The sequence below is a fragment of the Panthera onca genome, chromosome B1, assembly GCF_046562875.1.
Source record: "Panthera onca isolate mPanOnc1 chromosome B1, mPanOnc1 haplotype 2, whole genome shotgun sequence".
Taxonomy (NCBI): domain Eukaryota; kingdom Metazoa; phylum Chordata; class Mammalia; order Carnivora; family Felidae; genus Panthera; species Panthera onca.
The window spans coordinates 179,720,053-179,740,504 of NC_138342.1; the positions used below are offsets into that span (position 1 = coordinate 179,720,053).

At 35.4% G+C, this 20,452-nt stretch overlaps 1 protein-coding gene across 8 annotated transcripts in view; it reads right to left on the bottom strand.

Annotated features, from left to right (window-relative positions):
- DLC1 (DLC1 Rho GTPase activating protein) overlaps nucleotides 1–20,452 on the bottom strand; it is a 514,092-nt gene that overhangs the window by 290,402 nt on the left and 203,238 nt on the right. For all 8 annotated transcript variants that reach the window (XM_078445401.2, XM_060653097.3, XM_060653095.3 and 5 more), the window contains one exon: nucleotides 9,365–9,505. In XM_078445401.2, coding sequence (XP_078301527.2) covers nucleotides 9,365–9,505 — 141 coding nt within the window. The remainder of the gene's footprint in view (nucleotides 1–9,364; nucleotides 9,506–20,452) is intronic.

Consider the following 20,452-nt stretch of genomic DNA (forward strand, 5'->3'; position numbering starts at 1 on the left):
TAAAATGTTCAGTAAATACCCAGAATAGTCAGGAATATTGATATTTCCCAAGTGATGGTGTTTGGGGACGTAATAAATAGAAAGGAAATAATTCCTTTACTTTCCTATTTTTGTTATATGACTCCAAATGTTTAGATGTGTGATATTCAGAATACTCAAATACATGGCTGATGGTTTTATTTTTTCATTTAGAAATTGGTTATGTGGCGGACAGCTCACAACTATAGTTCAGGAGGCCCTCTCTGTAAACTCTGTGTAACTGCTACTGAGTATTCACACGGACTCCTCAGTTCAGCATTTCGACGGACTTCAGCTGTCTCGAACCAGTTGAGGCCACCAGACGCCAGGGGCAAAATTAATTATCCGTCAAAGAATCAAAGGGGAAAAGTTAAAAAGCAAGGAATATATTTAATATGTAATTAAAGCTTTGGGACAACTAGGTCTGAAACGAAGAAAGTGAGGACTCCGCGAAAATAGCTTACTGGTTACTATTACTGCTTAGTGCTATGAATTATATTCCTGGTAGCTGTGATGTGGCATGCTGTCGGCTTGCCATTTTACATCGCCCAGAAATAACTGGAAGTTGTTATTTCTCTTGGATGAAAATATGAGCTGGATTCGAGAAGTAACATCAGCACATGGAAAAACTAAATTTTTCTCATTGTAATGATGATAACATACAAAAGTACTATTCATACGACTAAACCTTAGGTTGTGGAGATGATGGCTTATTTTGCCCTTAAGGAATCTACTAAATTTCCACTGTCCCATGATCCCATATGATCCATTTCTACATCTCTCCCTCTTTTTTTTTTTTTTTGGCTTTAGGAATTCTGTTCCAACTAATTAGATTATTATAAACTAAACACAAATAAGACAGAAATAATTTTGCCAAATCAAAAAATTCTTCCAATACCATGCACTCAGTGTTTAGTATTAAGAATCAGTGTATCTGGGTACGAATTATGCTTATTTTTGACAAAATGAAGCTCCTAGATTCAAAGGGAAAAGGCTGATGTGAGGAGGTCATTGTAGAGATCAAATAACTCACCCCAAATGAGACTGTCATGAATTAATGTGTGAATGCATTGGAAACAGATGTCAGTATCTTCAAACACTAGAAATGAGAATTTTGAATTTATTTTAAATATAAAAGCAAATGACTATAAAAATGTTTCTATTTTTCAAAGCCCAAGGTTAATGAATTACATATTTATCTATTATTTCAAAATCCAGAATATGTGAATGGATTCCTTTATGCTTTACAATCATAGAATTCTAAGAAATATTTCATTATAATCATCACAGAATGATGTCCTTTTTAAATACATTTTTTCCCAATCCTCTGGTGGCTCAGTTTTTCTTTAAAAAAGCTATAAATTGTGCCTTATTTTTCTTTCTCATAAACAATGAGAATCTTAGTGAACAAAGACAAATATTTCTTTAAAAATCCACATACTTTAATGTTACTGCTTTTCTATGTCAAAGTAAAATTGCCACACTCAAAAGCATTATAATCAAAGGCATTTTTCTAAGACCATTACATTCTTGCATTTACTAATGGTAAGCTGTACTAATTTAATTTTTTTGATGTTTCAGAAGAGGCTGACAAAACTTTCTTTAAAAATTACATGTCATTTTTTCCTTTACTATGTTATTTCTTATCATATGTGACATTATGAAATACTATTTAAATTCTAATTAATTTTATGTATTACCTTGTATGTTTTCCCAAGACTTCAATAAAAAAGAGTATTTGTAGTTCATCTTTGTAAAAATGACAATGTTTTACCCCTCGATTTTGTTTAAAAATTTTTTTTAATGTTTACTTACTTTTAATAAATAAATTAAGAGAAGCAGGCTCCAGGCTCTGAGCTGTCAGCACAGAGCCCAATGCGGGGCTTAAACTCACAAACCACGAGATCATGACCTGAGCTAAAGTCTGAGGCTCAACCAACTGAGCCATCCAGGAGCCCCTATCCCTCTATTTTATTTTAAACAGTGGACAGCATTTGGGGAAATTACCAGCTGTGTTAAAAATAATCATCTGATAACCATTTAAACAAAAATATAGTATATGATATAAAAATGTAGTATATAATACCTTGGTAAGACAAAACACAGATAATACTAAAATTATGTGTATGAATTGGGTTTTAAAATATATTTTAAAATAATGTGATTTGGACTCCAGAATCTATATACTTGTTTTCAATTTTAATGCCTGCCATTTAATATATCACAAGCATATAATGAGGTTAGCTTAATGATAGTATGCCTAAGATAGGTGATTGAATTTAGATATAAAATCTAGTTTACACTGAAAGTATTATGGGGAGCCCCTGATGGTTTTTCTTTTCTTTCTTGGATCACGTGTAATTTTACTGAAATTCTGTATAATTGAGACAAATGCAACAGTGTTTTATAGTTCCTTAGCAGAATTGTTTTTCACATATCCATGAAGCACAGCCTAATTTACTGCAAAAAGGATACTGTGGAATTCTCCACTAGGAAATAAACCTGAAAAAAATAATTCCCGTCAATGTGTCTGAAGTGTATTATTTGTAACAAAGGTGTTCTATGCTCATCAGATCATTTCACTGGATAACTGACTGAATCTTCAAAACTCAGTCTTTTGAGAATCTCACACAGATATTGAGTCTTCCCACATTTAAAGGCTAAGCTTTATATATTTTTTTTATTTTTAAGCAGCCTTACATGGAAGTCCTCCTTTTAAAGATGCAACAATTAAATTGGTTATTGGTTGTCAAAGTGTCCATTAACCTATGTCTTCTATCTTACGAGCTTTTCTCTTTTGAAACCCTTTCTCAAACCTTTTCAAACCTTAAATGTCCTATCCCAGATAAAGATACTACCACATCTCATACCTGGTAACAATGAATAAGTCTGCCTTTGTGGTTTCTGTGTTTATCCTGAGAAATTGTCTTATATAAAAAAGATATTATAAAAACTTATACTGAATAATAATTTTATGACTATATAAAAATTTAATAATTACTAATTTGAACCATATAATTGAGAATTATTCAACACGGGTTCTTGGAAAATAACACTAGGGAATGTATGTCTGTATATACACATATACACATATACACACATATATGTATATATATTCTGATATGAATAGGTACAAACATATGTATATAAAATCTGATATACTGTACATATAAACACACATAAAATCCATGGTAGATGGATGATTTAGAAAATGATGTTAGCACAATATGACCTATGCCATGCTCTGATGAACCAGCCCCCATTCTTTATTGCACAAGTAAACTGTTCTTGTGCACTCCGATAATTCAAACATCAGTGACAATTTGTCTCCGACATAAGAATCTTTCAAACCAATTTATGTTGGTTCTGAAACCAGGTGGTTAGCAGGCGAATCTCTGAATAAATCAGTCTTAGGGGGAGCATGAAGTATCTGGCCACATGCCTTCCTACCAGGAGACCATAGGCAGCTCAGATTAGCCATTATACATATCAGTCTCCTCTTCTATGAAGTCTAGGAAATAATGGCATCTAGCTTAAAGGCTGTTGTAAGGATTCATGAACTACGCCTTACTAATCCATAATATATCTGCCACAGAGTGTGCACTTCATACATGTTTGTCCTTCTTACATTTGATATTATTATTACACGTGCAAACATGCTTTTCTCCATAATCATTACCTGGATAAAACTTCTGGCTCTTTCTTAAAGTTCATATTCTTTTTGTCTCTGCTTTTATCAGTTACAGATATAGATTCACAGAAATACAATGAGTGACAATTTGTGGCTCTCGCATGTACAGTGGCCAAGATATAAATTGATAGTTTCAAGAAAAATGTAGACTGAATAATATTTCATGGGGTGAAAAAAGGGAAAAAAGATATTGTTTTTTAATGACCTGAACTTGAATAACATTCATTTAAAATAATGTAATGTTGGGGCACCTGGGTGTTTCAATAGGTTAAGGGTCTGATTTTGGCTCAGGTCATGATCTCACGGTTCGTGGGTTTGAGCCCCACATCGAGCTCTGTGCTGACAGCTCAGAGACTGGAGCCTGTTTCAGATTCTGTGTCTCCTTCTCTCCCTGTTCCTCCCCCACTCATGCTCTGTCTCTCTCTCCCAAAAATAAATAAACATCAAAAAAGTTTTAGAAAAAAGAAATAAAATATAATGTTAAAATTCTTACACTGTGCCATCACCCTCCTTTTCTCTGCACCTCAAAACATTTATGCTTTTTGTAAAAAGTTAATTTATTTTGAGAAAGAAAGGTAGGGAGGGGCAGAGAGACAGAGAGAACCCCAAGCAGGCTCTGCCCTGTCAGTGCAGAGTCTGACACGGGGCTCGAACTCACAAACTGCAAGTCTATGACCTGAGCAGACATCAAGAGTCAGCTGCTTAACCGACAGAGCCACCCAGGTGCCCCAAAAGATTTATATTTTTAAGGGATGACAATGCTGTTGGTAAGTGAATGCCAGACCAGAATAGTACTACTTGCCTTCTATCATGCAGAGGGTCGAAAAATAATTGTATGTAAATGCCCCACTAAACCGACTATAGCATAAACAGTTGTGTTGGGGTCGTACTGAGATAGTGTTCTCTTCAACAACAGAGTAGAGTGACCACACAATTTTTGGAACTGTCAGTAAAAGCGGCTGGACTATCAGGTTGATTGCAGTATTGGAGTCTTTTTTTTTTTTTTTTTTTTTTTTTTAATTTTTTTTTCAACATTTTTTATTTATTTTTGGGACAGAGAGAGACAGAGCATGAACGGGGGAGGGGCAGAGAGAGAGGGAGACACAGAATCGGAAACAGGCTCCAGGCTCCGAGCCATCAGCCCAGAGCCTGACGCGGGGCTCGAACTCACGGACCGCGAGATCGTGACCTGGCTGAAGTCGGACGCTTAACCGACTGCGCCACCCAGGCGCCCCTATTGGAGTCTTTTTAAAAGTCATCGAGAAATGATCATGAACTGCAGTCAGGGTCCACTTCTGAGCTCTATTTGCGTCACATCATGGCAGCCGGTAGGCAAGATTTATTCTGAACTGCTCTCCAGAGGAGGTGGCATTGTCCGGCTGGGCGTGCTTCTGCCTGCCTGAAGCTCCCATCCTCCCATGAGCTGATGTTTCCCCTCATCTGTCTCATGGCTATTTTGGTAGTAATAATGAAAAGATGAGGGGTGTATTCAATCTGTAGAATGAGACCCACTGTTGCCACCTTGAGCTAAAATAAGATGGATTTGTCTTTTTTACCCTGTAGCCATTACAATAATGAAGGTTAATAACTTCTGTTTTTGATGTCTTTAATAAAAGGGTTATTTTCCAGTGTGTAATACATTCTGATATGAATGCCAATATGTTCCCAAATTCCTTTAGATAGTTGAGGACATACTCAAAGCTGCTCTGTCTAGCTGTGGTTCCAACATGCCCAAATGATTGAGGGTTTCATCACTGTTATTAGAATTCTATCACAGGGCAACTAAAGAAGTTTTTGGGAGACAGAGGGAAGGGGAATTTAGACTAAATTGAAAACATATCCTTGCACTGCTCTGAATGATGCTCTTGATTATTCTGTAGAATACTAGACTCTCCCTGTTCCTCCAGTTACTTATTCTACAAATGAAATGCACTGTTGTTGTTTTTTTTTGTTATCTAGGGCTCAGTTTATCTCTTAATGATTAATAATAATTTAATGAAGACTTACACTTATAAGTATGTTTAGGAAAAAAAAAACCCTGAGGTTTTAGTGCTGAGCTTTAAAATCTTTCATGTTACAACCCCATATTAATGAATATAAGAACAACTCAAACAACCGATTACCATAGCTGGAAGGACGCCAGTATATCCTTCTATAGTGAGTCAGAGACTTTGTTTAAAACAATATGACTAATCATGGGTTGTTTGTGAAAGTGTCTCTCAAGAAAGGCATTATGACACTGTTTCAAAGGAACAAAACAAAGATTTGGGGAGAGAAACTGGTGATTTTTTGGACACAAAACACTAGACCTCTTTTATCTAATGTGTTTTTTTGGTACTGGGTATCCTACCTTTCAACTTTTTCATTTTTGTGTGAAATACATCCCTGAAATATACCTTAACGCTCATTTTTTTGGCATGATATATACATAGTATTCATGAAATATCTGAAGATTACTCCTTGGTCCTGTTCTAATAATACATATAAAAGAAGAAATCTTATTGAAAAAATAGGCACTTGGAAACCCAGAGAGGTCCTACGTACAAAAGGAAAGCCAAATATTTGTGGTAGTTAGTCACCATTATAAATAGATTTCACAGCAGCAAATCAAATGTAACATTAAATAATTATGAAATAAAAGTAAACATTTTGTAAAAATATGACACGATGGAGCAGAAGGTTAGTTCGTGATGGGTAGATGTTAGAAGTAGGTGTTCTTAGAATTTAATGTTTCTACTTAATATTAACATTGAAACTTCAATTCCCTGTGAAAAGAATGACTATGTAGGATACTGGAGTTTTCTCTCTTTTCACAAAATAGCCAGACTGCCGTTACACATTATCTATTTCCCAAGCTCCAAACTGAAGGGAAAAGAACCTATTTACTCTCTCATAAAATAGGTAAAATTCTGTATTCCAGCCAAGAAACAAACTAAAAACAGAGAGGTGATCCACAGCCAAAGAATTATTTTCAAACTGTAGTAAGAAGGAACTGTACTCAAAATAGTCAACACCAATAATAACACAAAATAAAATATACACACACACATTAAAACGACACCCCCCCCCCCCGCAAAAAAAATGACCCTTCTTACACCCCCCAAAAAGCCTGCTCCTCAAGCTATTTTCATTATTGGCCATTTTCAGTAAGAAATTTCCTAAAAGTCAGCTGTCTGTGACAGTGGAGTGTTTATTTCTGGGTCCTTCTCATGGCCTGCTGGAGAATTTTACTAAATTATAGTTCAGTAGCTGGACAGAGTTCCATGTACAGTTGTCGAACTGCCTGTGGTATTGGTCGAGATTGGGTCAGTAGTTTTTGGTCGTCTTGTGTGTTTGGAGCCTGAGTTCACTGTCTCGTGGTTCTCAGTGCTTACGGACTAATGAGCTGTGGCATCACTGTGAAGCTGTGATCATGCACCCAGGTAACAAGTCACAGCTGAACATCTGGGGAGACAGTCACGTACTATTTTATCCAAACTTGACAACTTTTCAGTAAACATTTAACCTGGAGTGCACAAAAACGTCTGTTTCTGTTCCATAACTGACTTTAGCATTTCTTAATTTTGCCTGTGGAGTGAATAGTTCGGTCAAGTGATGTGGCAAAACATGAAACATTTGAAAACAGACCCATCTCAAAGTATTCTAAAGAATCAAGGTCCTGATAAAACCGATGGCTTCATGTTTCTCATTCTAAAACTTTACAATAGTTGGTTACCATAAAAATACATAAACATAGCTCAATGGAAATATATTGAGCACATTTACAAACACGAGGGTATTGAAGAAAAACGAGGGAACTTCACACAAAGTTGTATAAATTGTTAAAAATGACAAGGTGACCGCGCACTAAAATATGTATGTTTCAAGGGAGAAATAGCAGATGTCAATGGTAATTTTTCTGAAGTAAATGATGAACACAGAATAAATATCAGAGAGAAAAGAACAGCTCTTTAGGATATCAGCAGGTGCTTTCAAAAGCGAATTTAAGAATAAATACCTTTAAAAAGGGGATTCACCTTCCTTTTTTACTTCTGATGTGTCAGCCACATACCTGTACCAATATTCAAAAAGCCAATGCTCCACCGGTTCCTACACCATTGAGTTAAAACTGTTGAGAAGCTTTTACCTTTGTACTCAGTAAGAATATGGTGAAATGAGATCATTTGGTTTCATACTTTAATTTTGCATCTTAACCTTCATTACACACTGTGAAACAGAAGAGCACCATTTCATTGTAGTCTGCCTGTTGACACATATTATTTTTGATCCTATTTTTTCACTGTACCCTAAAATAGCATTACGTGGTATGTCATTGGTTCCTGCCATTTCCAACGTTTTTTGTTTTTTGTTTTTTTTTTTTTTATTGATTTTTGGGACAGAGAGAGACAGAGCATGAACGGTGGAGGGGCAGAGAGAGAGGGAGACACAGAATCGGAAACAGGCTGCAGGCTCCGAGCCATCAGCCCAGAGCCTGACGCGGGGCTCGAACTCACAGACCGCGAGATCGTGACCTGGCTGAAGTCGGACGCTTAACCGACTGCGCCACCCAGGCGCCCCGGTTCCTGCCATTTCCAATATGTACAGCACTACCATATGCATTTCACTGTTTATGTACCTACTCCCCTTTGCTAGATTGTGAGCTTTTTAAAGACAGAAAGTATGTCTTATCGCTCTCCCAGTCTTTAATCTATCATAGTGCATGGCATGTAGTAGGTATTCTATAAATATTCCCTTAAAAATGTTCTATATATTCCTGCAATTCAACATATCTACCATGTTTTAAATTCAGAGTATTCTCTTCTGAGTCCTATTTCAGACTTGCCTTTTATTTTAAAATCAGGCAAACAGGCACTCCAAACTTGTTTCTCTGTGTTAAGCTAACATCGGCATTTAAAAAAATAATATGCCACTATGATTTTCACTAAACTAGGGAAGGTTATTTTGGAGCTGCTGGGACTTTAGATATTTGAAGTAGTAATTACTTCCTCCACAAATGTTACCTTTTACAGTCAAATACTGCTTTCCTGTAGCAGTTCAACTTTTTACTTAACGGAAAATGTCTTTTATTTACAATTCACCATACCATACTATTATACATAGTAATTCTCCTTTTATTTGTTTTGGTAGCACTGTAAAGTTGATGAAGCATTATCATAACAATGATAGTAGCTTACATTTATTCAGTATTTATTTTGTGCCAAGTGTTTAAGTCTTTTACATGAGCTTGAGCTATGTCAATTAATACCCACGTAAAATTTATGATTTGTGTGATTTTATATATCTCTATCTCTCTATCTATGTATCTAGTCTTAGGTAATTTTCCGACTAGTAAGCAGTGTGGTCAGAATAATAATTCAGGGAGAACCAACTCCAGATTTTTCATTCTTCGTTCTTTAAAGATCCGATTATCCAGCAACAAAATTTGGTACCATATATTGCGTAATTCTAGAACCATGACCTGTTTTAGTGAAGTACTTGTGTTACCATTATAAAGCAAGCAACATATGTGAGATTGTACTTAATTAAATGCTATCAAGTTACTGCAACCAAGACTCTAAGAGTATTTTTTTCCATATTGAATGGATAAGATATCAACTCTTACCTTATGATCATCAGCATTTCAATTAAAACTGACTGTTACCACTCACAACTTACCGTAGACTTGGGTTTGGTTCCAAAACTGGCCACTGGGGTGCAAGATGGTAGGTCACTGGATTCGGTGTGAGAAGACAAATTCGTTTGCACCTGATTCACTGAAATGGCGTCTGCTCCACTTTCAGATCCTGACTCCAGATCCTATCAGAAAAACGTATTGATATGAAAGGCATGTACATGCTCTCTGCATGCCTTTTTCCCTGCCACCCACATCTTTCCACCTTCTCCTTTTCCCAACACACACTGAAGATGCTAAAGAGTTGCTGACAATATGGGTGCATGGGTGGCTCGGTCAGTTAAGTGTCCGACTCCGGCTCAGGTCATGATGTCACGGTTTGTGAGTTCGAGCCCCGCATCGGGCTCTGTGCTGACAGCTCGGAGCCTGGAGCCTGCTTCAGATTATGTGACTCCCTCTCTTTCTCTGTCCCTCCCCTGCTCTCACTCTGTCTCAGTCTCAATCAAAAATAAATAACATTAAAAGAAATTCTAGAAAAAGTTAGTGACAACTGACACTGACATGTCACCCATAACCATGCACTATTTCGTAATAACAACTGTACTCTTCAGAGGGTCTGATTTTAGACAGAAAATACTGGTAATTCTTTGGTAATTAAACAGCTCATTGAAAATTGGAATGGGCGGTAGTGGGAGCTAGCTGGGGCACTGCAGTTAAGTCAGGAGGTAGAAGCCCATAGATACCCCTTCCTCTCTATATGATCATGAGTAACTCACTTCGCATCCCTTATGCGACAGGGTCACTGTGAGCGTCAAATGAAAACACAGTTCTCATTTCTCCTCACCTCACCCTCTTCTACACGCCCATCAGACCTCCATGGTGACACCTACCACAATGGCTTGAAATCATTTAGCTCAAGTGTCTATCTACCTAATAAACTATGAGCTATATGAGGGGTAGGAATTAGGTTTTGACATGTGTGATTCAATTCTCTCACTTGGAAATGGATGTTAATAGAGTTCTGGTTCAAGATGGTGACATAGGAAGACTCTGATATCACCTCCTCCATGGAACACACCAAATTCGACCTATTAATAGAACAGTTCCTCGTGAAGAAAAACTGCAGATTGACTGAACAGCTACTGAACAACCAAAGGCAGAGAGAATGGCAAGAGAACAGCAAGAGAGATGGATGGTAACCAAGAGAACCCCACCGCAACACTGCAATCTGCAGTGGGGAGGGATAGCACTGAGGAACCAGGAACAGATCCCTCCGTCTTTGGGCACAGAAAAAAAAAACATTGTTTAAAAGAGCAACTGGCACAGAAAAGAGACTTCACCAGAAGTCTGCCAAGCTGCAGAGGAATTATGAGAAACCTCTCCAGGTCAGAGGGACCAGAGAATGGCCTGGTTTATATTTCCACTCCACCTTAAAAGCCTAGACAGGAGCAGGGTCCAGACACCGTAACAGGCAGGCCCAGTCATCTCAGGGAGCTTGTAACTTCAGCAAGCTCAGGGTCCACAAGCCCATGCTAGCCCTAGTCATGTAGACACAGAAAAGAGAAGTCAAGGTTTAAAAGGGCTGAGGCGCTTCGGAAATGCTCTCTCTCCTTCAACCTTAAAAGCCCAGGCCATAGCAGGATTTGCCTGCTGTGAAGAGGTTTGGAAACCATAAATGGAGGGTCCTGATGCCTCAGAAGGCAGGTCTTGATGCCATAACTGATGAATCCAGTCATCACAGGGAGTTTGCCACCTCAGTGAGCCCAGGGTCCACAAGCCCACAAGCCCAGTTACCCTGTAGTGTTGGGGCACAGAAAATAGGCCATGGTTTTGTAGAGGTTTTGTTATTTAATTTTTTTTAACTGTTTATTTCCTTTTGAGAGACAGAGAGAGACAGAGCACAAACGGGCGAGGGGCAGAGAGGGTCACAGACCTGAAGCAGGCTCCAGGCTCTGAGCTGTCAGCACAGAGCCCGATGCGGGACCTGAACTCATGAACCTTGAGATCATGACCTGAGCTGAAGTCGGACGCTTAATTGACTAAGCCACCCAGGCGCCCTATTTCTTTATTTTTAAAATGTTTATTTATTTTGGAGAGAGAGAGAGAGAGAGAGACAGAGAGAGTGAGCAAGTGGGGGAGGGGCAGAGAGAGAGGGAGACACAGAATCCCAAGCAGGCTCTAGTCTCTGAGCTGTCAGCACAGAACCTGACGAGGGACTTGAACTCACAAACCATGAGATCACCTGAGGTGAAGTCAGATGCTTAATGAACTGAGCCACCTAGGTATCCCTAAATTTTTACTTTTTAATTAAATGTATATATGGTTTTTTTGTTGATGTTGTTTGTTTTTTTACTTTTTAAAATGTGTCTTGTTGGGCGCCTAGGTGGCTCAGTCAGTTAAGCGTCTGACTTCAGCTCAGGTCATGATTTCACAGTTTGCAGGCACTGACAGTTCAGAGCCTGGAGCCTGCTGCTGATTCTGTGTCCCCCTCTCTCTCTGCCCCTTCCCGGCTCATGCTCTGTCTCTCTCTCAAAAATAAGTAAACACTAAAAAAATTGTCTTGTCTTGTTTTAATTTTTTTCTTTTTGATTTTGTTCTTTTTTTTTTCTTTTTTCTTTTCTTTTTTCCTTTTCTGTTCTATTTTCTTACTTTCTTTCATTATTATTTTTCTTATTCTTTCTGCAAAGGCCACGATTTAAAAAAAAATTACTACCATATACAGTCATAGCTCCAGCCAGCCAGCAAAAGTCACTAAGCCCACGGTCTGCATAGGGGACACCATACGCAAGACAACTCCCTGAACTTGAGAAGTAGCTGTTTCATCTAATCCGTAGAAACAAACACAGGAAGTCAAGCAAATGGGGAGCTAGAGGAATATGCTCCACAAGAAAGAAGAAAAACCCTCAAAAAATAACTAAATGAAACAGAGATAAGAAACATGCCTGATAAAGTATTTAAAGTAATGATCATAAAGATGCCCACTGGACTAAAAAAAAAAAAAGAACGGAAGAGCTCAGTAAGAGCTTCAAAAAAGAGAAAGAAAATATTAAAAGGTGAAGAAATAGAAGAAAAGAAAAGGTGAAGAATACAATAACTGAAATAAAAAAAAAAAACATACTAAAGGGAATCAACAGTACATGAGAGGATGCAGACAAATGTATCAGTGATCTAGAAGAAAGGATAATGGAAAGCAAACAAGCTTTGATGAAGGAACAGCAAAAAGAGAAAAAAAAATGTTTTAAACAATGAGGATAGATTAAGAGATCTTGGACAACACCAAGTGAACAAAGATTCTCATTATAGGGATCCCTGAAGAAGAGAGAGAGAAAGGTGCAGAAAACTTTTCTGAAGAAATAATAACTGAATATTTCCTTACACTTGGAGGGAAATAGACATCTAAGTCCAAGAAGCACAGAGAGTTCCAAACAAGATGAACCCAAGGAGTTCCACACTATGGCACATAGTAATAAAATGTCAAAGGTTAAAGATAAAGAGAGTATCTTAAAACTATCCAGAGAGAAACAGAAAGTTACCTACAAGGAAAAACCTGTAAGGCTATCAACTACTTTTTCAGCAGAAACTTTGTAAGTCAGAAGGGAGTGACATACATGATATTTCAAAGTGTTTAAGCAGAAAAAAAAGCCCTATAAAAAAGAATATTCTATTTGACAAGGTTATCATTCAGATCTTAAGGAGAGATAAAGGGTTTTCCAGACAAACAAAAGATAAAGGAATTTAACACCGCTATACCAGCCTTACAAGAAATGTTAAAGGGACTTCTTTAAGTGGAAAAGAAGTGGCTATAATTAGACATAAGGAAAATATGAATAAAAAATAATAAATAAAATATGGCAACATATATGTAAAACGTGGAAAAGGGAGTAAAAAGTAATGAGAAAGGGAAAAAGAAAAAGCAAGATTTTCCTCCTTTCCTTCCTTGTGTTTGAACTTACATGACCATCAAATGAATATGAACTGCTATCAACTCAGAATGTTATATATGAACCTCATGGAAACCACAGACCCAAAACCTATGATAGATAAACAAAAAATAAAGAAAGCCAAACAAAACACTATAGATATTCATCAATCACAAAGAAAGCAAGAAAATAAGGAACGAAAAAGAACTACAAAAATGACCAATAGGCATTGCCAAATTGCCAAAAAAATGGCAATAGGCATATGCCTATCAATAATTACCTCAAATGAAAATGGCCTAAATACTTTAATCAAAAGATACAGAATGACAGAATTGATAAAACAACAACAACAACAAAAACCAAGACCCATCTATATGCTGTCTACAAGAAATTTACCTCACCTAAAGACATATATATATAGTATGAAAGCGAAAGGGATGGAAAAACATTCACTATGCAAATGGAAGTGGAAAAAAAAGTTAGGTAGCAATACTTGTACCAGACAAAATAGACTTTAAGTGACTGTAACAGGATAAAGGAGGACATTACATAATGATAAATGGATCAGTTCAACAAGAAGATATAACACTTGTGAATATCTACACACCTAACCTGGAGCACCTAAATACGAAAAACAAATATGAATGGACATAAAGAGAGAAATTTATGGTAATACAATAATACTAGGGTACTTAAGACTCTACTTATATCAATGGATAGATAATACAGATAAAATCAATAAAGAAACAATGTCTTTGAATGACATACTGGATCAGATGGACATAACAGAATATTCCATCCAAAAACAACAAAATATATAGTATTTTCAAGTGCACATGAAACATTGTCCATAATGAATCCACATATTAGGCCATAAAACAGGATAAGAATATTGAAATCAAACAACACATCTTTTCTTACCACAATGGTATGAAAATAGAAGTAAATCACAAGAAAAATACTGGAAAAAACACAAACACATGAAGACTAAACAAGATGATACTAAACAACCAATAGATCAATGAAGCAAACAAAGAAGAAATTAAAAAAACACATGGAGACAAATGAATATGAAAGCACAGTGGTCCAAAATCTCTGGGACACAGCAAAAGCAGTTCCAAAAAGGAAGTATAAAGCAATACAGGTCTACCTCAAGAAATTAGAAAAAAATCAAACAAACAATCTTAGTTTACAGCTAAAGAACTAGAATAAGAATAAACAAAGCCCAAGATGAGTAGAAGAAAAATAAAGATCAGAGCAGGAATAAATGACATAGAGCCAAAAAAAAAAAAAAAAAAAAAAAAGAGAGAGAGAGAGAGAGAGAAAGAAAGAAAAGAAAAAAAAAGAAAGAAAAAGTCAATGAAAACAAGACCAGGTTCTTTGAAAACATAAAATTAAACCCTTAATGATATTCATTAAGAAAAAAGAAGGACCCAAATAAATAAAGTGAAAAATGAGAAAGGAGAAATAACAACTGACACCTCAGAAATACAAAGGAGTACTAAGAAAATACTACGAAAAATTACATGCCAACAAACTGGGCAACAGAAGAAATGGATAAATTCCTAGAAACATACAATCTTCCAAAACAAGTAATGAATTGTTTTACAAGTAATAAAATTGAACTGACAATACAAAAAAAAAAAAAAAAAAAAAAAAAAAAAAACTACCAAAAAATAAAGGTCTAGTTTCAGATAGATTCACAAGGGAATTCTATCAGACATTTAAGGAAGGTTTAATACCTATTCTCCTCAAACTATTCCAAAAATATAGAAGAGGAAGAAAAGCTTCCAAATGCATTCTACAAGGTGGGCATTACTCTGATACCAAAACCAGACAAAGACACCACAAAAAAGGAAAACTACAGGCCAATATTCTTGATGAACATAGATGCGAAAATTTTCAACAAAATATTAGCAAATCACATACAACAATGCATTAAAAAGATCATTCATCATGATCAGGTGGGATTTATTCCTGGAATGCAAAGGTGATTGGCTCAATATTCACAAATCAAACAACATCATACACCACAACAAACCAAAGATAAAAATCATTTGATCTTCTCAATAGATGCAGAAAAAGCATTTGACAAGATTCAACATCCATTCATGATAAAAACTCCCAACTCCCAACAAAATGGGGTTAGAAGTAACATACTTCAACATAATAAAGGACATATATGAAAACCTAAAGCTTACACCATCCTCAATGGTGAAAAACCGAGAGCTCTTCCTCTAAGATCAGGATAAGATAAGAATGTCCACTCTCACAACTTTTATTTAAAATAGTACTGTAAGTCCTAGCACAGCATTCATATTGGTAAAGAAGTTAAACTGTTACTATTTGCAGATTACATGATACTAGAAATAGCCCTAAAAACTCCACCAAATAACTACTAGAAGTATAAATAACTGCAATAAAGTGGCAGGAAAAAAATTTAATACACAAAATTGGCAGCATTTCTATAAACTAACAACAAAATAGCAGAAAGAGAAATTTAAAAAAAACAACACCGTTTACAACTGCACCAAAAAGAATAAAATAGCTAGGAATAAACTTAACCAAAGAAGTGAAAGATCTGTATTCTTAAAACATAAAACACTGATGAAAGAAAGTAAATGTGACACAAATAAATGAAAATATATTGTTTTTATTGGTTGGAAGAATTAATATTGTCAAAATGTCCACATTATCCATAGCAATCTACACATTAAATGCAATTTCTATCAAAATAACAACAACATTCTTCACAAAACCAGAACAAGTAATACTAAAATTTGTATGGAATCACAAAAGACTCCAAAGAGCCAAAGCAATCCTGATAAAGAAAAACAAAACTGGAGGTATTACAACCCCAGATTTCAACTACAAATCTGTAGTAATCAAAACAGTGGAGTACTGGCACAGAATAGACACACATATCAATAGAACAGAATAGAGAGCACAGAAATAAAGTCACATTTATATGGTCAATTAATCTATGACAAAGGAGGCAAGAACATACACAATGGGGAAGACAGCCTTTCAATAAATGGTGCTGGGAAAAATGACAGCTACGTGTAAAAGAATGACACTAGATCACGTTCTAACACCATACAAAAAAATAAACTCAAAATGGATTAAAGGCCTAAATGTAAAACCTGAAACCACAGAAAAAGAGAACATAGGCAGTCATTTCTCTAACATCAGCCATAGCAACACTTTTCTAGATATGTCTTTTAAGGCAAGGTAACCAAAGCAAAAAATAAACTACTGAGACCGTATCAAAATAAAAAGCTTTTGCACAGTAAAATAAATCATCAACAAAACAAAAAGACAACTGACTGAATGGGGTAATATATTTGCAAATTATATATCCAATAATATACAAAATACATAAAGAGCTTATACAACTCAACACCAAAAAAACAATTTGATTAAAAAATGGGCAGAGGACCTAAATAGATATTTTTCTAAAGATGTAAATGTGGTCAATAGAAACATGAAAAGATGTTAAACATCACTAATCATCAGGGAAACATAAATCAAACTCACAATGAGATATCACTCCGTATCTGTTAGAATGGCTAAAATCAAGAAGACAAGGAACAAAGAGTGTTGGCAAACAAGTGGAGAAAAAGGACCCCTCGTACACTGTTGGGGAGAACGCAAACTGGTACGACCACGGTGGAAAAGAGTATGGAGGCTCTTTAAAAAATTAAAATATAAATATCATGTGATCTAGTAACTCTACTATTGGGTATTTAATCTAGGGAAAATGAAAACAAGAACTCACGTATCCACCCCTATGTTTATTGCAACACTATTTACAATAGAATAGCCAAGACATGGTAGCAACATAGGTGTCCATCAACAGATGAATGGTGTGTGTATATATGTGTGTGTGTGTGTGTGTGTGTGTGTGTGTGTGTATCTATATATCTATATGTGTGTGTATATGTATGTAATGGAATACTATGTGTGTGTGTATGTATATATACATATATATATTTATATATTTATATTTATATTTATATTTATATTTATATTTATATTTATATTTATATTTATATAATGGAATACTACATGGCCATAAAAAGGATGAGATCATTCCATTTGAGTAACATGGATGGACTTAGAGGGTACTGAAATAAGCCAGACTGAGAAAGACAAATACAGTATGATTCCACACATAAATGGAATCTAATACAAGCGAGTGAACAAAAACAGAATCAGAATTATAAATACAGAAAACAAACTGATGGTTGCTAGAAGGAAGAGGGGAGAGGAGTTGAACAAAGGGTAAAGAGGAGAGGGAAATACAGGCCTTCCACTTACGGAATGAATTAAGTCATGGGAATAAAAAGCAGGATATAAGGAATACAGTCAATAATATTATAATAGCAATGTAATAGGACAGATGCTATCTATGCTTCTGGTAAACATAACATAATATCTAAGCCTGTCAAATCACTAAGTTATATACCTGAAACTAACATAACTGTGCATCAACTATAGTCAAATTAAAAAAAAAGGAAATGGGTATAATAATAGCATTCACTCATAGAGTTTCACAAGGGTTAAACAAGATATATGCAAAGTACATGTAACTGGCACATAATAATTTTCATTAAATGTTTGCCTTTACTATAAATACTGTTATTATTAGTATCATGATATCTTCCTGAAACTAGTACACAGTATGTATATAAGACATGTCTGCTGAGTAGATGCATTTACTTGGCAACTTCATCAAAGGCAGTACATTAATCCATCAAATGCTCTATTTTTGTTATAAGGTAGCCTCAGAGCATAGAGGAAAATTGAGGGTGAGGGTAATGTAAATGGGAAGAAGCAGAGGTATACATCACTCTACAATTTTAACCTGAGAGAATATGAGTGAAACACCTCTGTGCCTACTCTTTACAACTCAACTTTCTCATGGCCCACATGGCTGCATACCATCTACACTACATTTATACTTTCTGGCCTTGTGTTCTATTATTCTCTTGTTTCTTGGTATTTTGCAGCCATACTGGTTGTTTCCCAGTTCTTCTAAAACACCAAATTGGTTTCTACAGTAGGGACTATGTCCTTCTTGTCTCTTGACTCAGAGTTTCCTTTTGTTGGCCCGTTCTTGTCAAATCAGGTCTCAGCTTGAATATTTATTGACATTTCAAGCTAAAGTAGTTTCCTTCCTTCAACCTCCACAGTATATAATTCTCTATTTCATAATCAATTACCTTGCTTATTTATTACAAACCAACTGTATCCATCTATCATCCTATTTATCTACCCATCAGTCGTTCGGTCCATCCAACCATCCATCCATCCATTCATCCATCATCCATCCATCCACTCTCAACTCATCCCTTTTTCTAATATTATCTGCTTCCCTCTATGATAATCTACATATCACAAAAGCAGAGACTTCACTGCTCTTGTTCACTGATATATCACCAGATCTTAGAATAGTGCCTGTCATGTAAAATTCTCATTAAATATTGTTTTAAGAAAGAATAGCTAGACTCAAAAATATTAATATCTCTTTCTTATTCCTCACAATGAAAGTAATTTTTGTAGTTTTTGTTATGAAATTATAAATCACTAGTAGAACTTAAAGGGTCCAAATGAGGAAATAGAGAGGAGTTGGTAAAAGGGTAAAAACTTTCAGGTATAAGATGAATATGGTCTGAGGATCTAATGTAAAATATGGTGACTATGGGTGATAAGACTACATTAAAAAATAATAATTGAAATTTGCTAAGAGAATAGAACTAAAATGTTCTCACAACAACAACAAAACCCAAAGGATAAATATGTGAGGTGATAGATGTGTGAGTTAACTGGATGATGGGAATCTTTTCACATACATACAAATATCAAATCACCACAATGTACATTTTAAGTACTTTACAGTTTTATTTACCAATTATACCTTAACAAAGCTGAAAGTAAAAGAAAATGAAGAAACAAGACTGAAATATAAATGGAATATCTAAACAGAGCAATAACTAAGGAAACTGAAGTAGTAATAAAAATTTTTCCAACAATGGAAAGGCCAAGGCCGGATAGTTTCAATGATGAATTCTACCAAACATTAAAAAAGAATTAATGTCAGTCCTTTCAAAACTCTTCCAAAAAATTGAAGAGAAGGGATTACTCCCAAACTCATTTTACAAAGCCAGAATTACCCTATTACCAGAGCCAGATAAAGACACTACAAAACAAAATGAAACAGAAACCAAAAAAATAAGCTATAGGCCAATATCCTTGATATAGATGCAAAAATTTTCAACAGAACTCTAGCAAACAGAATTCAAGAGCACATTAAAAGCACATTACATGATGTCCAAATGGTATTTATCCATGGGATGCAAGTATGTTCAATACACACAAGTCAACAAGTGTGATGTACCACAATAACAGAATAAAAGATAAAAATCATATGATCATCGCAATAGATGAAGAAAAAGTATTTGACAAAAATCAACAGTCTCTCATAATAAAAGCTCTCAACAAACTGTGCATGAAGGAATGTATATGAATATAATAAATGCCATGCATGACAAACCTACAACTAACATCATATTCTATGATGAAAAAATGAAAACTTTTCCTCTAAAATCAGCACCATGACAAAGGCGTCCACTCCCATCACCCCTCTTCAATATAGTACTAGAAGTTCTAGCCAGAGTGAGCGAGTGAGCAGGCAGGCAAATAAATAAATAAATAAATGTATGTCATCCTAATTGGAAGCAAAATTGTCTCTGTTTCAGATGACATGATATTGTATACTATATACAGAAAACCCTAACAACTCACCAAAAAACTGTAAGAATTAAAAATAATCAGTAAAGTTACAGGATAGAAATGAAAATACAAAATCAATATCAGCATATAAAAATTAATTGCATTTCTATACAATAACAGCAAACTATTTGAAAGAGAAATAAAACAATGCCATCTATAATAGCACAAACATAATAAAATGTTTAGTAATATATTTAACTAATAAGGTGAAATACCTCTACTGTGAAAACTAAAAGACACTGATGAAAGTGACTAAAGAATACACAAGTAAATCAAAAGCCATCCTGTGTATGTGGATCAGAAAAATTAATAAATTGCAAAAATGTTCCTACTACCTAAAATGATTTACAGATTCAATGTAATTCCAATCAAAATTTCAACAGCCTTTTTTACAGGAACAGAAAAAAATAGTCTTAA